The sequence below is a fragment of the Drosophila willistoni genome (genome assembly GCF_018902025.1).
Source record: "Drosophila willistoni isolate 14030-0811.24 chromosome 2R unlocalized genomic scaffold, UCI_dwil_1.1 Seg167, whole genome shotgun sequence".
NCBI lineage: Eukaryota > Metazoa > Arthropoda > Insecta > Diptera > Drosophilidae > Drosophila > Drosophila willistoni.
The window spans coordinates 8596831-8615087 of NW_025814050.1; the positions used below are offsets into that span (position 1 = coordinate 8596831).

Sequence of the window (18257 nt, forward strand, 5' to 3'; positions counted from 1 at the left end):
GTCCCAGGCGTTCGTGCTAATAAAAATTAAAACACTTTTATGCTATTAACAGGCAAGAAGAAGGCGAGCGCGTCGCGATCTCGATCTCGATGTGTCGATGTCGAGTGGATCTGGATGTCGATGTGTGGAAGTAGAAGCCACCACCTTGACAGCGAAATGGAAAATGAAATGGGTAAAATGATGATGATAATGTTGTTCAGAGGACCAAGATGCTTTCTGTTGACTGTCAAAAAATTTAGCTGCGACAATTTAATTCCAATGATGGGCGAGAGATTATTAAAAGCCGTCATAGATCACACACAAAAGAACGAACGCGATATTTTTTTTTTCGATCAACGCGATTTGATATGATATATGTAAGTTGCTTTTTGTTATTTCTTGTCGTTCATCGATTAGTCTAACACAGAGAGAGAAGAGCACAACGTACCGTCTGGTTCAACGTGCCAACGCACACTGAAAGGGAACCAAGTTGGCGACCAATATTGAACAGAGACGGCAGCAACTTGTTGCTGCTGATGTTGCTGTTGCTGTTGCTGTTGCCTGATTGCAGTTTGTTTTGTTCTCAGCTGTTGTTGACTTGTTGCTTTTCGCTGCTTTTGTGTTGGGAGAAACGCGTTCAGGCAGCGCAGCAGCAGCAGCAGCGGCATCAGCATCAGCATTTTGTCTTCGTTTGTGTTTCTTTTGACGCGTGAGTAAGCTAAAGACGCCCACGTGCGAAATTTGCGTAAGCTCTTTCAATCGACAGAGTTGCCAGACTGCTTTACTGGTTAATGAAAGCTAGTTAAATATGAAGTAAGACGTAAAAACCCACCGCTTTCTGGCGGCTCTGACTATGAAGATATCTTATTTTCGGGATTGGTTTTGTAAAAGGATGCGTTTTTTAATTTTCTTAAGAGAATTTTCTAAACAATTATATATATTATGTATTATTTATGTGTTATTCTAAAAGCGTTTTCAAAGAAATCCGAAAAGTATTATTTTTTAGAAGAATAAAACACGAGAATATCTCGGAAGCAAGAGCTAAACCAGAAAACCTTAAAAAACAACTAAAAGTTTCGGAACAAAATGGATGTTGGCCATTGTAGAAATATTGAAGATGATAAGGATGATGTATGATCAATCCAGTTATACCTAAGCAATTTCATTGTTTTTAATTATGATTATTTAAATTTTAAAATAATCATTATCAGTGACAGAAATATAAACATTCAAAAACTCAATGGTAAAAAACAAATTTCTTAAAAAGAGTAACTCTTTTGAAAAATATTCAAAGAAGAATATTAAACTCGATAGCATTAATATTTTTAATTTACTGAATTTAATTAATACTACTTAATTTGAATTAAGTTAACACTTATTAATTGTTGTTTTTTAAATGAGAAGATAAACATGTTAATTAAAAGTAATAATACTGTTTAAAATATATTGTTAACTTTGAACATTATCAACATTTTTCAAATGTATGCTTTAAATTATGATTGTGGAAATAAGGTAAAATCTATCATTAATATAATTTTATCCAATAAAATTTTATTTTTACAAGAATGGAATGGGGCCAAATCTGGAGAATACAATGATGGGGCAGCAGTTCGTAGCCCAATGCCCCTGTGACTGTTTCACACCTTGTGAATCCCAGGAAATGGTAGCTATCACCTTTCCGGCTGATAGGACAATCTTCGCCTTCTTCGGAGCAGAATCGCCTGGTGAAGTCCAATGTTTCGACTGTTCCTTGGTCTCTGGTGTATACCAGTGGATCCAAGTCTCGTTGACACCGCCACTGGGCAGTGAGGCTAAGTACTTATCGGACCACCCTCGTATATTAAGTTTGCAATATGAAGGATACAAAAACGATTACAAATTATCTTTTAAATGACAAATCTTACCCCGAAATTTCGCAATGAAACAGAAAACGAATTGGTTAGATCCCGGAAAAGCATTTTGATAAAAAAAAAAACGTATATATAATTTCAACCCATTGACCTTATAATGGTATTCAAATATCGGATGCATAAGAATAATTCCTCTGGTCGTGGATTTTTGTTCTCAATTAAAGCCACAATGTTTGTCTATGTTAAAATAAATTGTCGTTCCAAGCACAACAATGAAATTTCTTTAGATCTTTTTATGTAGTCATTATTTAAATTTTTGGACTACACATTCAAACTCCCAACGAAAATGTGCTCTAAATTAAACACAATTAATCGGTCAAAACTATTATTTTGAAAATATGTTGTTGAAAATTCTGAGAAAGCCATTTTAGAAATGCATTGAAGTTTGAGAATTGCATTTAAAGTGTTTCAAAATAAACTAAACTTCCTTGTTTGAAAAGTATTAAATACTTCATAGTGTAATTTTTGCCAGATCTAACAGCAACTAAATACCTTTATGCCTTTGATGATTTGCCCCATTTTAAAGATGGTTTTTTTTTTTGTTTTGTTTTTAAGTCATTAACCTGAAACCCAATCCCAAAGACAATGTTGCCCTTCATATGGCCATAAACCGAAATTCAAGTGAACCCTTTTAATGTGTTCCTCGTCCCATCCTCAAAACAATTTTAAAACGCTCCAGTGCCAGTTGGAACGGAGTGCTCTTGGATCGTAAATAAACGGCACGCTCTGCAAGCATTAAAAGCGAACCGAAAACAAAAAATACTCGTAAAACTAGCCTCCAAAATGATATGCATATGGCACCTATTAATGGCTACTTATGCACTACAAGTGTCGTCCCTCCCATGCTCCGAGAGTCCCAATGTTGATTCTCCTATAGCATTTTGGTAAATGACACGAGACTGATGCGTAACACGACAGCAGACCTGAGGGACGGGTGTGATTGTGTGTGTGTGTGTGGGGGGGCTGAGGAATCTCTCGCCACGACCTGTTCATCATTATGTCGCCGGCATTTTTCACATATATCATGGGTACACACCCCGAGAGAAGCTATCCACCACATCATCGCTGCATATTTTGATGCATTTTTTTTTTGTGTGTGTGTTTTTTTTTTCGGCCACAACAAGCCGACCACTTGCTGAAATTTCATTATGTGCGTGATTTATAAATAAGACGAGCGGCTGCAGGCATCTTCGTTCCCAGCATCTCATATGAACGACCCACGCACTTTTCAAAACGGCGCTACAACATCTTGCACGCTGGTCTGTTGGGCTCCACCTCAACATGCCCCTCTCACTGTCTCTCCCTCTTTACTACCTCAACCTCTGCTTTTGGCCATCATCTTCATTGGCATTGCCTCTTGTTATTGCAGTTCATTTCGTATTAATCATAAAATTGTATTATTAACATGTTTATTTTGTTCGCTCTTTGAAAGATTCGATTACATGCATTCCTTTTTTGTTGTTGTTGTCTGTTGTTGTTATTGCTTTGAACGTGACTTTGTTGTGTAGTGTTTGAAACGAAAGTGAGCCACTTTCTAACACCAGAAGCGCGGGGTATATGCCGGGAGGGGTATGAAAATCGCGTGGACAATGAATTGAAGTGCATTTGAGTCAACTTTTTATGTTTTTGCTTGTTAATTGGGTTGACCAAAGGCTGGGCTGCTCACCCATATCTTTACTGTCAACTGCAGCACCTGGATAGCTAATGATGATGATCATGATGATGTCGACTGATGATGACCGAGTGTGGGTGTCGGCAACTGAAAGTCATTTTGCGTCAAGAAAGTTGTGGGAATATGTTCGTTAGGAAGTCATCGTGCGAATAGAGCTCAGGATATAAAAGTTGGAAATTATGGAAAACGGTTATCCAAACAATATTGCCAACTAGCTATTGAGAACGGGGGCTTATATAGTCGTGTTTAACTTTTATATTGTTTTTTATAGTCCCTGCTGGCAGAGTAAATAACGATCTGTACGAAGCAGCTGAATTTTACTCTGTCTTACTTTTCCTTTTATCCACAGGGTCTAAAAAATCCAAATTTTGCCATGGCATTTACTTTCACAGGTTAATTAAAATTGGCTTTAGAGCCAAACTTCTTCGAAATCCTTAAAAAAACCTAGTTTTTGACGAAATAGTTTGCCACGCCATTTAAAAAAGAGCATTATTTAAGCGAAATAATTGTATTTTTCTTTTGGTCTCCAACAGTTTAATTCATAAAAATCCATAGTATTATTTTAAAGTTTAAATATTGAGTTAATCGTGACCTTGGCCCGAACTTGAGTGTATTCTCTCACCTTCCTATATAAAATAAGTCATCAAGAAGCCGTTGCCCATAATGCAATGTATCCAGGAATAGTTCCCATATGGATTAACTAAAATGTACTCCAATTGTACTTAAAATAAAATTCAAAATTCAATTTTATTTAAGCCGAATGGTTTAGAAAGGAGTTTTTGCTTTTTAAATTTATCTCTTGTAAAAATAAAATCTACTTTTGTTTGTATTTAGATAAGGAGAAAATTTGAACATTGATTTTGACCATGTTATCCATGTTTAACTATATAGTTACTTAGTATATACTAAGTTTTGATAATGGCAGCGATGATACAATATGTTTTTCAGCCAATCCACCCTGCAGACGATTTCAATCGTCCAATTTGGCCGTCGCTGTTAAAATAAGAAATACATTGATCTAAAGCTCTATTATCGACAGGTTTTTATTTTTATTTTCCTGATATGCAGTACATATAGAACTCCATAAAATGTCGAAGCTGTAGGATAGAAAGTGAATCAAATTTCTTGTCAAATGACACATGCTCAAATTCGATACTTTTCGAAGTCTTTTTAAGTAAAATATCTTCCCACGTTTTGGTTGTTAGCCTTTAGAAAATATAGATGAGGATAAAGTATTAAATTTTGTAAAATTAAATTTAAAAGATAAAAAAATCTCGGGTTCACAGAACAAAAAAAATTGTATAAATTTTCGAATCCTTGAGTTAAGCTCTGTAGACTTATACAAAGTAAAGTCCCAGGAATGCTTTCATTGGCCTTTCATTTATTAATAACTAATGCTTAAAATTTTATAATCAAAACAATTTCATATTTAATATATCATTCTAAAAGAAACTAGAAATCCATCAGCATTTGCATGATTATAGAAACTAATAGTTGAAACTGGTTTCCATTTTAACTTGCTGATAAACTTGATATGGCCATATTATTGATGTCTAATCGTTTGCACGTTGAAGCTTGATCAAGTTTTGGTCTTTCCATAGAATTTCACCTGACCCTTTCGGTTCTTTGTTTTGGCCATCAATACCCATACAAATACATTGTTAAATATCAATTCAACTGTATAGCAGGCTACAATAAAACAAACAAAACTAGTTTTCCGCTCTATACTGAACGATACAATGTTTAATAAATATTTAAAAAACACGACCATATAATTAGCGTCAGGGCTTGGGTCATAAACCAAATGATTAACGTCGACTTAACAAATCTCTAAGTCTCCCCATTCCCTTAAACAAATAAAGCCCATCATTGAGTTCAAGTCCGAGTCCAAGTCGGAGTCAGACTGGCGGCTTCTATTAATTACAGAAATTAAATTCTTGTCGATTTGTTGCTATTTTCTAATATTTTACATTTTATTTTTGGTTTCTTTTGGTTTTATGAATAAATTAATTTAAATTAAGCAATAAGCAAACTAACTAGAGTATCTAAATAGTACACAATATTATGTCTTAAGCGTATTTTATGATAGCATATTGAAAAACTAAACGGATCAGATCAAAAACACAAATACATACACATATTTTTGAAGTTGTCTCTCGATCTTTTTCTTTGTTTTTGTTTTACAAATAAATTTTCTAACCCAAACTGGCCAGCAAATTAAATGCCTTTTGTTCCAAGCCGCGGTTTGATTTCAGTTTTCCTGTTTAGGTTTTTGGGGTGAGGCGAAATTTCTGATAGATAAACGGTAGCTCGGAGATCTTAATTGATCAGTTTGGTCGTCTTTGTTGCTGCTCTTGTCTATGATTTATCCATTTTTGTCAGTTCCATAGAGTCGCCACAACTGAAATTACATCGATAAGTGTTATTCTTCGGTTGTTGTTGTTGTTGTTGTTTATCTGGGATGAGTTGACATAAAATGATATAGTGGGTGATGGAGTCGAGTGGCCTTATGCAAGCTCAACCATTAACCTAATTAAGTGTGCTGCAAGCAGAAGATATCGGACTAAGCTCAAGGTCAAGCGATGAATGAAACAAAAACTAAACTTGTATCCATCTTATCTAAAATGTGTGTAAAATTAAAGCAAATCTTAAGGGTTCAAGACCTTTATTGTGAGAAAATTAAAAAATAAAAAATACTGAAGATAAGAAGAGTATAAATCAAATCCATCATTACTAATGAGGTTTAAAGAATAGTTGCTAATTTAACAATTTATATTATTGACTTTTTAATCATTTTTGACTAACACTTTTATTGCACCTTGTAACCAACGTTTGTAACAAACTAACATACCCTTTTTAAAAACTGTGATATCTACATCAGCCCCATTTAGGTTGATCTATTAGTACAATTATTTACTGATGGATTATTTCTATATGTATACCTGATAAACAAGTTATATATAGTATTTAACAGCCTAATTTTATCTACAATTGTTTTTCAAGTAAAAATATTCGTCTGCTTTGTTTAATAATAAAAATTGGTTCATTGTTAGAAAAGCTTGAAAAAATAAATTTTGTTGGAAAACTTTATTTAAAACTGATCTGATCTGATTTAAATTACAAGTTATTTTTAAATTGGAAGTTAAAATTTAAATATTTATGAAACGATAAATTGGCAAACTATTTAATAGCGAATCAAATGGATAAAATTAATCGGAGATGGACGAAGGAGCAGGCATCATTTTTGATTCCGGAAAGCTAATCAAAAACATAAATCAAAACCAATATGTTTGACTCCTAAAAATGCTTTTTCAAAATATTTTCTACTATAAATTTAAACCCATACCAAATAAGCAATGTGTCTTCATAGACTTTACCTACATTAGGGTTTATTCTTAACCAAGAAATCGATGCTATTTAAATAATGAATTAGTAATAATTAGAATTAGTTGAAAGTATTTCTGGAAAAAAAAAACTATAAACATTTGGGCCGGTAAATTTGTTTGAAGCAAAAAAAAGGATATTTCACCATAAAACTATGTGTCCAAAAAAAAAGGGAAATCATCGATCAACAGTCAAGCCAATTGCCAGTTAACTTCGATCCATAAGTTTAAAAAATAGTTCAAGAATTAAAGGTGTGTAAGATCTTTAGAAGCTGTCAAAATTAAAAAAGGAAATGGGTTGTTGATTAAAATATTAATAAAAAAGTCTTATTCTGAAATCGTTATGGTTCTCAGACGGGTCTGGGAATTGATTTGAGGCACAAAGTTTCATGGTAAAACGTTAAAATTCTTCCTAATCATTTTGTTGGAATCGCAATTTATCTTTTATTTACATTTACGAATAGTTTTATCCACTTCAACCCATGTTAAATAGTTATCCTGATATGTATTAGATTAAACCAGTATACTATTGAAATCGAAATGAAATGAAAAGACCCAATGTATGCAAAAGACCAAAAACCTATTATTAAAAGATGGTTTATAATCAAAGCCATGATACAATTGTATTGCATCACGATCTAAGCTTCCTTTAAAATGCATTTTTAATCAATTTAAATTCTTTAGATTGAACTACAAACTATCTACTGAAAACATTAAAAAAGTGTACTATTATATTAGAGGTTCAGTGTCTTTTAAATGTTCGTTTACTTAACACCTGTTTATGTCTCTTTCCCTGTCTCTTTCTTCCTTCCCATATAATTATCAATGCAAAAACCTAAACCACAAATTCACTTTTCACGCTTGGAAACCACATACTAAAGAAAATCTCCTGGGCCATCTAAGTTGCCCGAAAAGTGCAATCATAAAATTCTGAAATTTATGCCGACAACTGTGCGAAAACCGAAATGAAAAGTGAAGTTGATGATGGTCAAGTCATAAAAAACAACGAAGAAAAGTAAAAAAAAACAAAACAAAAAAAAAACGTGTGAGGAACCAAGATTACTTCAAGTAGATGATGGGCGACTTGGGCTTCTCCTTCTCAGCCGCTTGGTACTTGATGGTGACAACGCTGACAGTGGAATCGTCATTAGCATCGTCATCGCACTCACTGGCCAGGGGAGCTGTGGCCCCACCGTTGACTGCCGTGGGATGTTGCGAGTGTGGGGAATCACCAGCAGCGCCATTTGCAGTGCTATTTGACTTTAGGCGCACCACACGGGCCAACTTTGTTGTGGCCGCCACGGCAGCGGCCATGACATTGCCATGACCGTTGGGTAAGGCATTGTTGACTGGCTTCTGAAGCAGCTGATTGGATGAGTCCAAACGGTTTGAGAGTGAGGTATGCCGATTATTCACCGACTGAATGGGGAGAAGGGAGGAAGTAACAATTAGTTTAGTTTTTGCATTCGAATTAAATTTATGACTCACCACATTGTTGTTGTTGTTCATTCTGCCTCGTATGTTATATAGACCATAGACCAATGGATTCATGCAGGAATTTGTCGAAGCAAATATATACAAGGCTTTGCGTACCAATGAATTAACCTGACCCACTGACGATTTGTCCCATGAATACCACATGCATATGGTATAGTAGGGTGTCCAGCAGATAATGAATACAATCACAATTGATATGGTCATCTTTAGGGTACGCTTTTTGGCCCGACTCAGGACATCATCGTTGGAGCGGCGAAAACGTTCGGCCACCACATCCTTGAGGACACGCTTGCTCTTGCGATAGATCTCCACATAGATGGCGCCATAGCAGTAAATGAAAACGATCAGGGGAAAGGCATACATGGCACACATTGTGGCTATCTGATATAGCCAGTTGTCAAAGTCGCTCACAAACGAATGAAAGGTGACACACTGAAAGTAGCCTTTAACGGTGGGATGTTCCTCCAGATGGAAGAGAAAGGCCTAAAAGAAAACACAAACACATACATATCATACGATATTCACATCATTTCCCTGTTTGTTGTTTTTCCTCTTGTCACTCACCTGCGGGATACTACAAACTGCTGAGCCCAACCAGGCACAGGCCAGCATTATGCGTCCACGATTATAGGAACGCTGCAGCGGCTTTAGGATGGCATAATATCTAAGAGAGAGAGAGGGGGAGAATGAAAAAAACTTCAGCAAAAAGTAGGCAAACGTCAGCATCGATTGACACTTTTAGTTGGTCTTATCTGGCTATCAATTTGGTTCCATTAGCGACAGTCGGTAAAGTCACCGACATCTAGGCACAGTGGAAACAAAAATGTAAACTCAAAGTGCATATAAAAAACATAAATTTTATGCCCTCTTCTCGCAATTAAGTTTGTTATAAAAAAAGTTTAAGATCAGACAAATAAATTTATTTAACAACCTTTTTCAACTTAGAAACTTCTTAACAAAATTTCTCATAGACGCTTCTTCTTTGCGGTAATAAATAATTAATTTATTAAATACTTTTTAAAACTAAAACACTTATACCTTTTTTAGTGACTGATTTTAAAGAAAGTACCTCTTTAAGCTAACTTAGTAACAAAGTAAAAACTACTTAGTTAACATTTCCAATGTTTTCTTTTATTTTGAAACAAATTTGCTCTAAAACCTGGAGGATTTTCAAATGGAAGGATTTTTTTTTTTGGAAAATGTTAAAATTTATAGAGATTTAGATTAATTTAAGCAGTCCTCGGTATATAAGTTGTCTAAGTCATTTAGTCAACTGAACAACGAGGATCCCTGTGCGATTCCCAGGATAGTGTATGGATGTAGTTTTCGTCTAAGCCGAAGGCATTGGTTATCAGTGCTTGTAAAATATAGTTAGGTTGATAGTTTACAACTATATCCTACACTTTAATAATAATAATAATAACAGATTAACTTAAATAAATTTACTTTATCTAAAATATTTTCGTTTGGTTAACAAATAATTCAAATAACTTCTCTTTGAATCCAAGCTAGATTTTGATACATCCAGCCTTAAAAGCATATAGATTTTTGGAAGATTGACCTCGAGTCGGCGAAATTGCATGGTTTGACTTAAATTTTAAATAGTTCTGTATGTTACATTTTTAAAAATTATTTAAGTAAATCTTTACAGAAATGTCAGCAGATGAGGGTCGAAAAAATTGATTGATTAAATTTAAAAAGCCTATAAAGAAGAAAACTCCACAAAAATGTATCAAATATAAAACAAGTAAAGTAACTTTATAAATTCTAGTTATTAAGTCTACTTTACCAACTGTACGATTATTTAATAGTCATATGTAAGTTAAGACTCATAATGTGACCTTTATATTTATACTAATTAAAAAACAAAATTTATCCCATATATTGGTCTATTTTCAATATTATTAAGTATACACCAATTCCACTGTGCCCGTCACCCTAAAGAGTATAACATCTCTGTCGATGCTTGGGGACGCAACTCACCTGTCTAACGATATGCACACCATGACAAAGCTCGACAAGTACAGACCGAACACACGAAAGAAACTCATGAGACGGCACATCAGATCCGTGGAGCGCCATTGGACTGTCCAGGCCCACGCAATCTCCAGCGGCATCAGTAGGAACGTCACCATTAGATCGGCAATGGCCAAATGCATTAGCATGATATCGATGCGTAAGGGACATCGCAATCGTCGTTTCGTTAGTAGATACAGCACAGTTGTGTTGCCAATTGTTGAGATCACAAAGAGAATGCTAACCGGAGAGAAACGTAAAAGAAAAAAAGGTTACACCAGGCGATTAGACAACTGCAAATTAAAGAGGTTTTTGTCTTTTATTCGTTTACGATTCGATGTACGTGGGAGAGTTGTTGGTGACTATGTGGGAGTTGTGTGCTTAATATCGGTCAATAGGATAACCATAAACAGAAACTAAAAAAAAACAAGCTCAGAAAAGTATATACATATTTATTTCGATTCTCATTGCACACACTTTGCACTTACATATATTTAAATGATGATTGTATATTACAAATAATCACTTAAGGTGTTATTTAATAATACATATATCATGATTTAGATTAGATTTTGAAAGTGTAATTAATTGAGATTTTTTATTATTATTTCTTTATGTATGTACTTCGGTTTATTATATTTAAACTACTTTTATATTATTTTTTATTCAAAACCTATTTTTTATTATTTTTTAAAAATTGAATATATTTATGTAAGTCTTGATCGAAAGTGTGAAACGCATAGAAATAAAGCATCTCCCACTGAATCAGTATATATATTCGTATACTTATGTATAGTTTGCCATGTCCATTCGTCTAAATCGACACAGATTTCTTCCGAGATCTTTTAACTTTAAGTGAAAATTGAATGACTATAATTTACTAACTAATTATATTCTACATGAGCTTAGCTTAAAAATGTTTTTTTTTTTGTTTTCACACCTTTAGGAAAAGTGTATTAGTAATTTGAAGAATACAAATATCGGAACGGCTGATAAATCCAAAGATATTTTGTTTTAATTGTGTTTACGTCATTGAGAATGTTAACTGAAAGTTATTAATTTTACCAATTCTAAGTAACTGAAGATTTATTTAGAAGAAAATTCCCAAAGATGGAACTTTTTAAGGAAATATCCTTTAACTACAGAAGTTTTTTTTCAAGATAATTTTTGGGTCCGACTCGAAATTCTCATATTTTTATCTCTGAACTAAAGAAAAACTTTGTTTTGTATTTCGAAGTTCATTTTTGTCGAAACTTTATTAATATTCTGACTGATGGTTACTTTTATTCTCTTTAAGGTAAATGGAAAATGGTTTAGAATTAATAAGTAAAGAAACACTAGATTTTTAGTTTAAAATAAGATTTAAGTTAACTTCAGAAGTGGTTCTTTATGAACATGGAAGAATTGTATAAAGGTATTATTCTTTATTGTGTATAAGGTTTTTGTTGCAAATTACCCATACTATCCCATTAACTATTTTAAAAGTTGTAAACCCTTGTAGTGTAATATTTATGAAATTTGTCAGATGTTTGTACCGAGGTGTAAAAACAAAATTGTTTCCCGTAAATATAGATACATTTTTATTCTGCGTTAGAAACGGAGTCGATATAGCCATGCAGTCTCTCCACCTGCGGGTATTAACTTCACATCCTTAATTAGAAAGCTAAGAGAATGAAACTTGTTGTTAAAGCTTTTTATTCCCTGATTGAGATCATTTCGTCGTATCAGATAACTACCACATATACATAGCTGCCACAAAGCCATTAGGGGCTTAGTGATTAAATCATTAAATCCTTTATGACTATATGAACTTCATGGCAACCAAAGTTAGTTCTTTCTCGTTGATTTTAAATTCCGTTTAATCAGAGTTTGCTAATATGCCGATTTTGCTTAAGTAATAAATTAAAATAAATAATTTTATTTGTTGATTTGTGTAATTTATATATATATATATATATAATGACAAACTTCAGGCAGCAGTTAAAACTTTTTTTATGTAGTTCAATAGAACTATAGAATGAAGATGCCGACTTGTTTTGCGGAGTTCAGCATTTGAAATAAATGTATAATAATATGTGGCTGACTTAATAAAACACTTTCTACGCCTTTTTTAGACAACTTTAATCGGTTTCATCAATCTCTCCACATTTTGCCTGACCCTTTCTGAACCCTATTTTCGAACCATAGTCTCATAGTCAGTCGTAGTCGTACAAATTCCAATTGAGAAGTAACAAAAATTTTCAGACATTCTCTGTCAGAGACACGAAATGATTTATACTTATTTATAACAAACACCTACACATTCTGGCTGATAAGTTTAGAAAAAAAGCCAAAGCCGCGTCCCCAGCTTATCAGGCCGATTCGATGTTAATGCCAAAGTACAAGCAACGCATACAGAATGCATCACATGAGAGAAAAAGATGCTAGATCGATGCAATGTGTGGGTGGGTGCTAAGAGGAAGTGAGTTCACGTGACGGGTGCTTCGGTTATCGGTCTCGGCTTGTACTTACCTATAGACTGTTATGGAGAGGCGATGACCATCGTTGAATATCATATCCTTGGATAGATGCATTGTGCCATTGGTTTTATTCACATTGGACCAATCCTTAAGTATACGGTGATCATATATCTCTTCATTCACTTCACCCGACTGGGCCATTGTCACATTACAAATGTCAATGGTGACGTTTTTGTTTTGTGCCTTTACTTTTTGGAATTTTTCAAATTATTTAACGCCTCAAATGTTGTTGTACTTCTGCATTTGTGTTAAAAATTAATGTTTAAATACTTCGGTTTGTCATTAAAATGTTTAAATGTTGGTTAAATCGGTTAAGTAACTTGTTTTTATGGTCACATTTTATGTAAGCAAATACCTTACTTAATACTTTACAGTTATCAAAAAGACGATATTCCAAAAGTAATAATTGTCAAATGTTCCTACAATTTTCTTTCCTTTTTTTTATTTATTAAATCAGTGTTTTTTTGCCTATAAAAAACAATATATACTAAAATATTTACTTTACTTTTTGAAATCGTTGTTTTCTAGCATCACATAACGGAAGAAATAGTAGAAAATAATTTGCCTAAGGATATGCACAAAAAGGTAGACTTCGGTATTGTAGGCTTAGCCAATCTTTTTTTGCTTCATTTAGTTGCAATTCCCAACAAGTTTTAGCGTTGAAGACATGGTATGGTTATTGCAATTCTGGAGTTCTTTAGCAAAGTCTCTTGAACTTAGTCGGTTTTTGTGTTGCCTTTGAAATAATCTTCTTTTGGAAGATTGAACTCTAGTCGGCTTAAATGCAAGGTTTGACTTAAGAAATACAAAATTACGTTTATAAAAGCTTTTATTATATTTCTACACTTTTGTGTGTTTATATCTCGTATATGGACTAGTTCGTATTGTCTGGTAACATGAAAACAATATGGACAGCTTTGGTTTTTAAAAAAAGAACCGTATTGAGTGTATTAATTAAGAATTTATACGCTAAAAAATTTCCAATTTTTAAGAATTAAATGACTATAATACGATTTATGTCTGTTTTTAAAACCAAAGAAAATTAAGACATCATCCTTTTCATTAATTTAAACTATTGTTTGTTATTATAGCATTTGATCAATAATTATTGATTATCAATTATGGTTCCATTATGGTTTTCTTGACAGATGGAACTCAAGTTATAGCAAAATGTAGTTAACTTTTAATGTGTCAATGCATTTTGATTCACTTTAAGTGAAAATTATCTGTTTCACTAAATGTTGAATGAGGACGAGTGGAGCAGACATCTTCTTAATTAGTCAGTCAGATATTTAATATATATCTGGCAGTATCTCCTACATGTCGTATGAGTGATATGCGTCAATTTTGTCTTTAGTCCCTTTCAGCAGCCAAAATAAATAAATTTTTGCAAAAATGATCACACTATATTCTAGGAAGAATCAGTTTGCACATAAATTCATAGAATTTTTGTTATGACGAAGTCAAAAAGAATGATCACCAACTTGTGTGGGGTCAGTGCAGGAACTAGCCATAAATATTTTGACTTAAACAAAACTGGAAAATATATAAACAATAAATCAACTGACGCAAATTATTGTTCTATGTGGTAGAAAATTGGAGGGGAAAGGGATGCTGTCGATTAAATCGATTGAAATAGAAATCGCACACTTCATTTGAACACAATATGTAATTTTGGTTCTGCTTATTGTGGATTGACAAACCACTGCATATAATAATTGACAGATAAACAATTGTTTATATTTTTATTCCTTCTGTTTTCTTTTCACTCATCTAAAAAAAAATTTCTCACAAAGTTCAAGAACACTTTTATTATTATTTGTATTATTGTTATTTTGTTTATATTGTTTGTTGCATTTTTGGTATTATGTTATTGTTTATAATATTCGTAAAGAGCTTTGACCTTGAACTAATTGGTTTATTTTGCTGATTATAATAAAAAATTCCACTTATGCTGGGCGACTTTCATTGTACAAATACGAAGCAGTAGGTAACATATATATAGACTGATATAGAGAATGTCGCTTCTCATTAATCTGTTAATCGATTTGCGCTCAATCAAATAACAACAATAACAAACAGCTCACTCAATTAAATAAATAATCTCTCACTCTTTGTTTCACCCTCTCTCTTTCTATCGGTCTTTCTCTTATTTCTGCCTTACATCTCTCTTAGTACATTAATCCTTGAGCATGCTCCATGCCCATTGAAATTAATAGTGGAAGGTATAATTTGTTTAATCGCACACAAACAACGTTTGTTGCCTTTTGAACTTTTGTATTTTTTTTTATTGCCTTTTGGCAAATAAACAGAACCAAGAAAATTTTACAAATTATATGGGTCACCGATTTTTAAATGCCCTGAAATAAATTTTATCGACTACACAAAAACATTCGCTACTTTTAGTAATGACTTAAAAAACATTTAAAAAACTACATCTAGTAAGTTAAGATAGTGACTATAGTATAAATCTAGCCTGGAGAATATATATTTTTTGGCTTTAACTATCAAAGAAAGGGAAAGCTTTTTTTTTAATAGAGTGTATTAAAAAACAATTCTTGTTAAATATTTTCCTCTAAATCTAATCGACTTTTCTATAGTATCTATATTTCGAAACTGTGTTTAAAAGTATTCCATATGTCTAGCCATATGTGATGCTTCGGGAAGGGTATAACAAAATTGTATAAAAGGAAATTGAATCCGACATTTTTAAGGTATACAATCATTCAACAAGTGAGAACAAATTAATATACTATTAGAATACTCGTAGTCTTTGAGTACATAAGTCCTCAGTTGTAGAATTCTTTGGAAAAAATAAATAAATATTAAGTCACAGTCAAGATTAACATGATTATTAGTTAAACAAACGAATTGCTACAATTAATATAAAAAAAAACAATAATAAATGAACAAAATGTATAAAAAATCTTTCAGTTTTGAGAATACATATATTTAACTTATGTATATATTTCAACATTTGACCGATAACCTCAATAGATTCTAAATCCTTTTTTTGGAAGGATCACATGTTGAAGCCTAGTTTTCCCAATTCAGAAAATCTTGAAACGATTACTCAACAAACTCATTAATTATATACACTAGATTCTTCCAGTTAACAACAGTAAAAAGTCCAATCAATCTACATATATACCTATATAATGTAAGTGTCAGATTGTAGGCGTTCGTAATCGAGATGATTACGAGAAAAGTATGTGTACGTGATCTATAATTTCTTTTGCATTTATTTTGCTTTTCAATTGCCTTATTTTTCTATTCGTTTCTTTTGTAGTTCCGTTTTGCTTTTCGTTTTCTAAACACGCGCAAATGCCGTGTACGGCTAAATAAAGTATATATATAGACACAAGCACAAATATTTGTAGAAAGAAAATTTAGATATCCAATTTGTTATTCAATGTACACCTCACAACACTAAATCAAAGGCGATCGATACACAGCACTCTTTTAGTTTTTATTGTTATCGATATGGATCACAGTTAAAGAATTAACGGTAAACTTGCAATGCGATTTTCACCGTATACGTCCGGCGTCCAGGAACTAACTGAATTGATCAAACGGCTGCCATGAATACTGATGCTGCTGCCGCCGATGCTTTGCCGTGAAATGGAAATCTCAACAACAACTGATAATCTAATGAAATAAGTAAAAAAAAAAGAAAAAGATGAAGCGCATGTAGTTGGCAACGCTGCTGAGGAGCTGCGATAACGATAACACTTAAAGGCGACCCCAATTTTTGTCTCTGTATGCGTATTTGGGGCCCGCCCGCATAAAAAACAACAACAACAAAAAAATGCCAATTTTATCAATCCAGAGTGTGTCTCAAATTCAACTCAAAGTTCAAATGCTGTCTGTCTATGGCTCCTGGATCGCCAAATACACTTAAAACAAATTCACTCTTATCACCATTTCGACAAAAAACAAAAAAACCAATGAAATATGAAAAAAAACCGCTCAATTAAAATTACTTATAATTCTTATCTCCCCTTGTAGTACGTCTCTAGTATGAGGCGTGCCGTCTTGACTTTGCCTCTATTTCGATGAGTTTCGTTTTATTTCAAACACTGCGCAATTTTGTATCCTTATGAACTCTTTGAGCGTTCGTTCGCTTCTGTTGTCCTTTGCCAGTCAAGGTTAACAAAATAACCTCGCTATTGGCAAACTGAACCTTTTCATTAAATATAATGAGTGTCAAAAGGATTTCAGATTTCAGATTTCAATTTCAAGTTCATGGCGCCCGCTATTGTATGCTACATTAACTTGCGTGTGAGTGTCAATAAGTGTTTATCCATTATCAAGATGCACCTGTGCTTTGTCGATTTTAATGAGCGGACATGCGACAAAGGTGAATGTTTTTGCTTTCAATTCGCAAACTGAAATATAATATGAAGCTTAAAGTGTTCAAATTGGAAAAGCAACATTTTAATGGATCAGCCCAAAAGTGTGCTATGAAATAACTACAGGAATACACATTCAAACCAAACTTACACAAAAGATAATCGAGACGGAAACTGTAGGATCAGGTCAATGACACCATATAACTCTTCTTAAAAAATATTTTAACTTTATGTTCTTTAATTTATTATGATAATGGTTTAAATCAAGGATCGTAAGTTATTATTATTATTATTTTTAATGAAATGTTACTCATCGGTGTTACCTTGTGTACAATTTCGGTATTTAGACGATGACTTTTAATGGGTATTCTAGTCTAATAGACCAAATTTAAGGCGTGAAATTATTGTTTGACTTTAAACATAATAATAATCTAAATATTAAGTTGAAAATGGTTTACCACTATTGGTTTTATTTTTTTGCTTAGTTTCGAAAAACGTTTTTAAGACTTCTTCTTCAATTCACGTTCAAGTATTACTTGCGAGTAATTAAGAAGGAATGGTTATAAAAAACTGGTTGAATATTTTACTTTAAAGTAGTTTGTAAAATGTCGAAGCATTTAATCTAAAGAATTATGCAAAATTGTTTACTCCTCCTCTTTTAAACATTATCAATTGTTTTTTTGAAAAGTCTTATTGTTAGTTATGCCAAAGAAATAAAAATCAATAGAATTTATAATTATTTACAATAAATATCTGTATTTTTAAAAAGGAAGTTATTATGATTAGAGCTATATAACAAAATCCAACATTTTCATTGTGTTATTTTGGAAAAGAACAATGCCCAAAAGAAATTTCAACTTTTATCATATTTAAAATGATTTTCATTTCATTTCAAAATTTATTTCATTAGTTGCCTTGTCCTGAGTCCA

General features: G+C 32.8%; 1 protein-coding gene across 2 annotated transcripts; it reads right to left on the minus strand.

Moving 5' to 3' along the window:
* Window positions 1-5546: 5546 nt before the first annotated feature.
* LOC6643783 (adipokinetic hormone/corazonin-related peptide receptor variant I) lies at window positions 5547-16341 on the minus strand. 2 transcript variants are annotated; one of them, XM_002067033.4, is made up of 7 exons: window positions 16128-16341; window positions 12969-13213; window positions 10425-10697; window positions 9006-9105; window positions 8436-8924; window positions 8008-8363; window positions 5547-5962 (listed from the first exon to the last, which is right to left on the minus strand). In XM_002067033.4, exons 2-7 carry the CDS (start codon window positions 13115-13117, stop codon window positions 5920-5922), a joined length of 1410 nt encoding a protein of 469 aa, XP_002067069.2. In that variant the 5' UTR covers window positions 13118-13213; window positions 16128-16341; the 3' UTR covers window positions 5547-5919. The 2 variants fall into 2 exon arrangements, with proteins under 2 accessions (XP_002067069.2, XP_023032344.1); XM_023176576.2 differs by having other exon boundaries at window positions 8433-8924; window positions 16128-16251.
* Between the last annotated feature and the right edge of the window lie 1916 nt (window positions 16342-18257).

Excerpts from the sequence above, each read along its gene's own strand:
- LOC6643783 (XM_023176576.2), bottom strand. The coding sequence starts at position 13,117 with ATGGCCCAGTCGGGTGAAGTGAATGAAGAGATATATGATCACCGTATA. Across the intron at positions 10,698-12,968 it reads CTCTCCATAACAGTCTATAG|CATTCTCTTTGTGATCTCAA; the intron begins GTAAGTACAAGC and ends CTCTCCGGTTAG. Across the intron at positions 5,963-8,007 it reads TCGCCCATCATCTACTTGAA|TTGTGGCGACTCTATGGAAC; the intron begins GTAATCTTGGTT and ends ATGTAATTTCAG.